The following is a 7,647-nucleotide window of genomic DNA, read 5'->3' as shown; positions in this document are numbered from 1 at the left end:
GCTAGCACCAAAGCCAGAAATTTTTGCATCCAGCCAGAGTTAAAAGTAGTAGATACCAGTGTTTCTCAAAGTGTAGTCCCTGGACAGGCATCATCATCATCATCATCATCATCACCTGGTTAGAAACACAAATGTTCAAGGTCCACCTCAGAGTACTGGGTGGGAGGTTGTAACCTGCATTTTGCAAGCCCTTCAAGTGATTTGGATACAAGCTAAAGTTTGAGAATCACTGTTTTTACTACAAAACTGGTAAATTCCTAATTTAGCTGTAGTAGAGCCCTCTGGCGGTGCATGTCTGAGGATAAGCCGCCAGGGGCTAGACGGTTTGCTGAGCCCGTGTCCCCTGGCACTAAGACTCACACAGCAGTCACGTCCAGCTACCTTCATCCCCCAAGGTACCCCATCAGGAATGGGGCCAACAACAGCAGGTCCAACGATTTATGGCGTGAATTTGGTCGTTATGATCCTCTAGTTGATGCGTATGTTCCACTGATTTCTATACTCACTGTCGAAGAGGAGTTGCTTATGTTCAATTTGAGGATGTTAGCGATGCTGAAGATGCTTTACATAATTTGGACAGAAAGTGGATTTGTGGATGTCAAACTGAAATAGTTTGCACAGGGGGATTGGAAGATACCAAATCAGATGAAAGCAAAGGAAGGGAGGAATATGTACAGTTCTTCATGCTATGATTATGACAGATATAGATATTCTAGAAGCCAAAGTTATGAAAGAAGATCAAGAAGTCAGTATTTTGCTTACATCTATAAAAGACCTTGTAGTCCTAGAAACAGTGGATGGACTGAAAGACCACAGTGTAGCAGAAGCCATTCCAACAATGACAGTCAATCACTGATATCAGTGTTTTTCAAGATCTAAATCCAATTCAAGATCACAGTCCAAGTCCCAGCCCAAGAAAGAAATGAAGGCTAAATCACGTTCTAGGTCTGCATCTCATACCAAAACTAGAGGCACCTCTAAAACAGATTCCAAAACCCAAGTCTTTCTCAAGACATAAAAAGGAAACAAGGAAAAGGGAACCACCTTGCTCCAAATCCCAGTCAAGATCATAGTCTGGGTCTAGGTCAAAATCTAGATCAAGATCTTGGACTAGTCCTAAATCCAGTGGCCACTGATAGTATAAACTATGATCATTTTTAGGCATGTATCATTCATTTGCTTATAATTGGTTATATTAAAATGACATGCTGTTTGAGAAGCCACTCTTAAGAGTCCAGTTTGTTTAATGTTATGAGCAGCTACCAATTTGTGTCTCTGTATATTTTTGTAAAGATACTCATCTTTTATGCTTGAAGTATTTGGTGAAAAGATGTTGGTTGACCATAATTTGCAACACTGTCTTACTAAAAATAAACTTTCATATTCATATTTGGTAGAACTGTTAACCTAGAAATAAGATAGAATGTTACAAAAGTGAAGTTGTAGCCACGGTACAACACTGACCACTCAGACACATTTAGGTTCAGGGTGGACCTTTTATGTCTTATCAAGATGTCGAGGCCCTTGGTAATAATTTATGATGCAAATTGTTCTTTTATTAACTCCACTGTCTTGGGGAATAATGCCAACTGAGTTATGTAGTATTTTCAGGAACATTAAGTTTTTGACTGAAACATAGAGCCTTTATGCTTTTTTTCTGGTTTCTACAGATTTGGAATATAGACAACAACAGAAAAACTCACCTTAAAATTTGAGGAGGTCAATAATGTCAGAAACAATTGCGAAGGGAAAAGAATGTTCTTCCATAGCTATTCTAAAATTTAGGGAGTACTGTTGACCATAATATTGCTTAATTTTCTTACTGCAATTAGAAGCAAGTGAATTGTTTCAAAGTAGACTTTGTGTGTATGTGTGTGTGTAGAGTGTGAAAGAACTGAAATGTTGATGCTTACAGCACTTGGACTATGCATGTGTATCAAAATTTGCCTGCTTCTTTATGTGGGAGGCTTTCTCTTCACACCTGTTTATTTAATGTGAGACAAGTGCAAAAACAACACACTCATTCTAGGGGATTCTGTGGTGCCATGAAATTTAAAACAATTTTGGAAAAAAGATTAGTCAATTTTAAGCAAGAGTCAAATCTTTTGAATTTTTGACTATCAGTGTAGTACCTGACTAGAAATAAAGAAATAATTACCCTTTACCATTTATAGTTTCTAGTATTTCTCTGAAAGATTGTTTTGGGGACAAAGTGACTTGACATGTCCAATCTTATTTTGGATAAAAAGCTAGCATCTTTCAAAATCTCAGATTGTTTGCTTGCAGATATAAGTAAGAATTATGGAGAAGCAATTCCTTTAAGAGGATTACTTATTTCAATTCTTTTTAGTAATCTAGGCTTTGTCTGTGGAGAACAAACCAATGATTTTAAAATATTATTTGTGACATGTGTTTAAGGGATTATAGGACCTTTTTATATTTGATAATATTTCTTTTATTTCTTTAGTGTTTGCAGTTAATCTTCTGTTCTGCTATGCAATCACTTATATGCATTTCTCTTTACTTTTTTTTTTTTTTAGATTTTCCTGGATATATAAACAACAAACAGTCTATTTAAAACTGTAGCAGCAGTTTGCAGTTCTAGCAGAGAGGAAAGTTGTAGGGCTAAACTTTGTATTTTCTTTCTTATAAAAGCTTCCAAAGGCATTTTATAGTTCTCTTCAACAAATATGGTGTGCAACCTCTAAGACATCAATATTTGGATCAAAGCAGACCCAGCTTATTTTCTGCTTGTTGTAAATTAAGCAAACAGAAATAGTAAAACATTTTATTATTTTATGAAGGAAAATTTTTCCCTTTATTTTGCTATAATAAAAATAAAATGAAGAAAAAAAGATTTGATTCACTGTTATAAAAAAAGATAGAGATTTAAATTGAGTAATATAGTGTAATTTTACTCTTTTTCCAGAAGCATATATTCAACAAAGCTCTATAGTTAGCCAATAAGAAAAATGCTCTAATGGAAGATTAGAGAGTAATTTATTCATAGGCCAGTTAATAAGACCCTGGAATGTTCCTGCCCAGAGCAAATTTTCCAACCACATTTCCTTATTCTGGCTTGTTCTGCTCAATAAGTTACCTTTCTAAGACATAATAAGGCCTTTTAGCCACATCAGACCTTTTGACCCAGGAATGCCACTTCTAAAAATTAGAAAATAAATAACGCTCCAAGATTTTCTCCAAAGCACTGTAAATAATAGGGGGAAGAGGATCCTGAAGTCAGTCAAATGTACAACAACTGAGGAATTATTCCACAAAACAGAACATCAACAGGATGGAACACTGTTCAACATTAAAATGACACTTTTCATATGGCATTTTAAATATGGAAAATGCTTACTTTATAACATGTGCACACACAGATGCATACCCACAATTGAAAACAAAGTACTAAAATATTAATGCTGGTTATCCTTAAGTAGTAGAGTATGAGTGACTTTTAAAATAATAACTTTTTCAAATGGCTATACTTACTCCATTAAATAAAAGTAAATCTACAAATAGCAGAGCTTCTACTTTGTGAATTGGGATCTTCAAATAATGATTCATCAGTAAGCTCTTAAAAGATGGTAACTGTGGGAAATGAGTAGATATCTTTTCCTCCCTATCCTGCATTACTCTTTTCTCACCCCAATCTAACTCTTCTTTCTTCACATCAGCCCTGCCACAATTAACTAGAAACATCAAGAAACTGAAGGCGATTATTCAATAGTTTAAAATTTTTAAACTGTTAAATTAAATGGTTGATCTTAGAATATATATATTTTTAAAAAGAGGTAAAATAGCCCAATGGTTAAAAGAGCCTATGAGCTTTAAAATTAGATGTGGGTTTGAATCTTAGTTTGCCACTTAACGAGACCTCACACAAGTTTCCTTTCGTTATTTGTGAAATGGGAGTACCACTCTGCTCAGTGAATTGCTGTGAGTTTGAAATGAGAGGATGCATCTAAGGCATAAGATGGTGGTAGGCATTTGTCTTAGTCTGTTTTGTGTTGTTATAGCAGAATACCTGAGAAGATAATTTTTTTTTTTTTTTTGAGACAGAGTCTTGCTCTTGTTGTCCAGGATGGAGCGCAATGGCAACCTCCATCTCCCGGGTTCAAGCAATTCTCCTGCCTCAGCCTCCCGAGTAGCTCGGATTACAGGCACCCACCACCATGCCTGGCTAATTTTTGTATTTTTAGTAGAGATGGGGTTTCTCCATGTTGGCCAGGCTGATCTTGAACTCCTGAACTTGTGATCTGCCCACCTTGGGCTCCCAAAGTGCTCAGATTACGGGCGTGAGCCACCATGCCTGGCCCCAAGAAGGCAATTTATAAAGCACAGAGATTAATTTCTTGCAGTCTGGAGGCTGAAGAACCATAATTGAGGGGCTGGTTTCTAGTGATAATCTTCATGCTGTGGTCAGCCCATGGCAGAAGGGCAAGAGAGGGCAAGAGGAGGTGAGTCAAGGAGAAACAGCAAGCAAGCATGCAAGGGTGTGCCCAAGAGTTCCTTGCAGTCTTAAGCCCTTTTACTATTACTTTTCTACAATTTGTGTAAATTTAAGGGGTACATGTACAATTCTGTTACATGGATATATTGCTTAGTGGTGGCCTGGGCCTTTTAATGTAACCATCACCCAAATAGTGTACACTGTACTCATTAAGTAATTTCTCAACCCTCATCATCCTCCTCTCACCCTTCCTCTCTTTTGAGTCTCCAATAACTATACTCAGCATTAATCCATTCATGAGGGCTTTGCCTCCCATAAGGCCTCATCTCTCAACACTTGCATTGGGGATTTAGTTTCCAACACACACTTTCTGAGGGACACATTCAAACCATAGCAGCACTCAATAAAAGGTAACAGCTATTATTGTTTTCTAGTAATGTTATTGCTGTTTTGGGTAAATAACCTCCAAGTTTTAATTTTCCTGTGGGGAAAAAAAAGCCTAGTGGGGTACTATGGCTACTCAGTTATTTGGACATCTCAGATCACTAAAACTTCAAAAAGAATTTGGGAGTCCTATATGGAGCTGTCAAAATTTTCTTTACAAAGTAGGTATTAATCAATTTTCCCTCAAATGTCTTGTATAGCTGATGTTTTCAAACCATATCACTAACCCACATTATAGTCAATTGCTACGTCTGAATTCTCTTTAATGGTTTCTCCTTCTGCTTGTTTCTAGGAGGCTGGGAGGGTTGAGCTGCATAACATCCCACATTCTAAATTGGTCTAATTATTCCCACTTGAGGTCAGTTGATTTGTTCCTCCATCTCCTGTATCTTCTGTAAACCAAGATGTAGTCTATAAGTTTGATTAGATTTAAGCAGAACAGCCTTGGCAAGAATAAATATTTCATGGGTAGTGATGAACTTCATCTTGAAACATGACTATTCCTTGGCCAAGTTGAGTGTGCAGACTACGTGTGCCCTAGGCAGATTTACAGTTCCCAAGGAGAACAATGCAAAATGAATCAAAATAATTTGTGTTATTAGAAATCCAATTGTTTTAAAATCATAAATTTTTGTGAGAATTGTGTTACTCAGCTCTTTTTCAGAAAAGATTTTACGCTGAAAGCCTAGAGCTAGCAAGTCAACACCAAAACTAAAATAAAATGAGAGATGCATTAATGAAAAAAATAACAAAACAAAAACAAAGGAGGTATTTAAACCCCACCAACAAATTTACCATCACTATTACTTTATAAAAGAAAACTCATTCGAATACTCCCTAAAAAAGTGGAAGATACTTCAAGTAATCATTCCCAAGAAAGGACAGTTGGAAATTGCATGCTAACATTACCCTTATATTTTTCATTTTGTTAAAAATCAGTAAACATTTAAGGATTAACATCAGTCTACAAACTGGTACTTGATGCAAGATGCTTTACATGAATGAATTTGTTCTAGCTACTTCATGGGAATGTTCATTCGACAAATACTAACCAAACACTTATTATGCTATTAAAAGAATTCAGGAGCAAATGAGGTCAAGTATATGAAAACACTATATACAGTGCCTTGTAGATTGCCAAGCATCATTAAAATATATGGTATTATTACAAATATATATTATTACATATATAATTACATAATATATATTACATATATATATAATTACAGATTGATTCCTAAAAAGAGATTACCCAACACATGTTTTAGTGGCTTAGTAATTTTCTATGTTTGTGCTATCAAACAAATAGTTTTCAGAATTCTTTAGAATGCCCATTTTCCTTCTTTTTTAAAAAAGAAATAGTTATATTTGTGATGTAGCTCATGATTCTGCCATGTTCTGCTTTATGGGAACTGAGGATGTTACTATTCCCTCAGATGGTTATGACTCTCAAAGGAAAGTTATTAAGCTAGAAATTGCTGTTATAATTACCAGTACGTAGACTCTGGATTCTAAAAAATAAAATGTTACAGGGTCTAAAAGGCAGATTCAGGCAAAGAGAAAATTTTATTTTCTTATTCTTGAAATGGTTGTAAGAATTTTCAATGCTAAAGTTCACTTTTAAGTACGATCAAGAAATAATGAGATACCAAATGTAAAAATTATGCAGTTTTCTAATTTTCTCCATTGCTTCTTAAACCACTGAAAATAATTTCACAATTCAACACATTTAGGCATCTTCTTCTTCTTCATTTTCTACATTTTTTCCTTCTTTAGGCAACAATGGATCAATCTTCAGTAATAAACCTTCACTTGTCGAACTACGAAGGAAAGCACGTATCACAAAGGGACCTGGAAACAAAACCAAGAATCGACTTTGATTTTATTCCACAAAACCACCGCATGAGCAAATACAGTAAGTCCTCACTTAATATTCTAACTAGGTTCTTGGAAACTGCAACTTCGAGCAAAACAACTTATAAAGAAACCAGTTTTACCACAGGCTAATTAATAAAGTTAAGTTTCTACAGCATATGTCTAGTCACAAAAATATCACCAAGCTTCTAAATAAAGACCTCAAACACTTCTAACATTAACCATTGAAATAAATGTGAATGATAGATACATTTAAGATTACTAAAAACAAGTAAGATAATTATTTACCCAACTTGGGTGAATCAAAGTGACAGGAGTCACAGTAAAAACATAGCTACAGTTTTCACTTTGCAAACACTTATTCTTTAAGTCAAAGAATATGACTTAAATTAAAGAATAAGTGTTTATAAAGTATAACTGTAAGAAGCACCTCCTGCCACCCACCATGCAGTTCAAAAACAAACTAACAAATATGGTTGGTCCACCGAGTACTTTAATACCACATCATCTATTGTCCTGCATTTGTATGATTATCATACAGCTGACACATTTTCATTTTACAACAGTTTGTATTCATTCATTCATCTTCCCAATTCCCTTATTCCAGTTCAGGGTTGTAGGTGGCCAGAGCCTATCCCAGCAGGTCAGAGCATAGGTGGGAACCAACTCTGGATAAGACAGCATCTCATTGCAGGGCACATGTACACACCTCCCACATTCACACCAGGACCATACAGACACACGAATTATCCTAACATACCCATCTTTTGGATGTGGGAGGAAATGAGGTACCCAGGGAACCCATGCAGACATGAGGAGAACATGCAAACTCCACACAGACAGAGGCTCTGGCCAGGAATCTATTTTTTTTT

The 7,647-nt window shown here is 35.7% G+C and overlaps 1 protein-coding gene and 1 pseudogene across 1 annotated transcript in view; one reads left to right on the top strand and one right to left on the bottom strand.

The window, feature by feature from the left end:
- The first annotated feature begins 291 nt into the window (after positions 1-291).
- Positions 292-1,136, top strand: LOC135269503 (serine/arginine-rich splicing factor 10-like; annotated as a pseudogene).
- A 1,847-nt stretch (positions 1,137-2,983) lies between these two features.
- The window catches only part of MRPL1 (mitochondrial ribosomal protein L1), a 102,394-nt gene continuing 97,730 nt past the window's right edge, over positions 2,984-7,647 (bottom strand). Inside the window, exon 9 of the mRNA XM_012446971.2 lies at positions 2,984-6,751. Within this exon, the coding sequence (XP_012302394.2) occupies positions 6,630-6,751 (122 nt within the window). The 3' untranslated portion in view covers positions 2,984-6,629. The remainder of the gene's footprint in view (positions 6,752-7,647) is intronic.

This window comes from Aotus nancymaae, unplaced genomic scaffold, assembly GCF_030222135.1.
Source record: "Aotus nancymaae isolate 86718 unplaced genomic scaffold, 86718_ANA_hifiasm-v0.15.2.pri h1tg000006l, whole genome shotgun sequence".
NCBI classification, from domain to species: domain Eukaryota; kingdom Metazoa; phylum Chordata; class Mammalia; order Primates; family Aotidae; genus Aotus; species Aotus nancymaae.
Note: the sequence above shows the minus strand (reverse complement) of the source record. Positions and strands in the feature narration are given on the sequence as shown.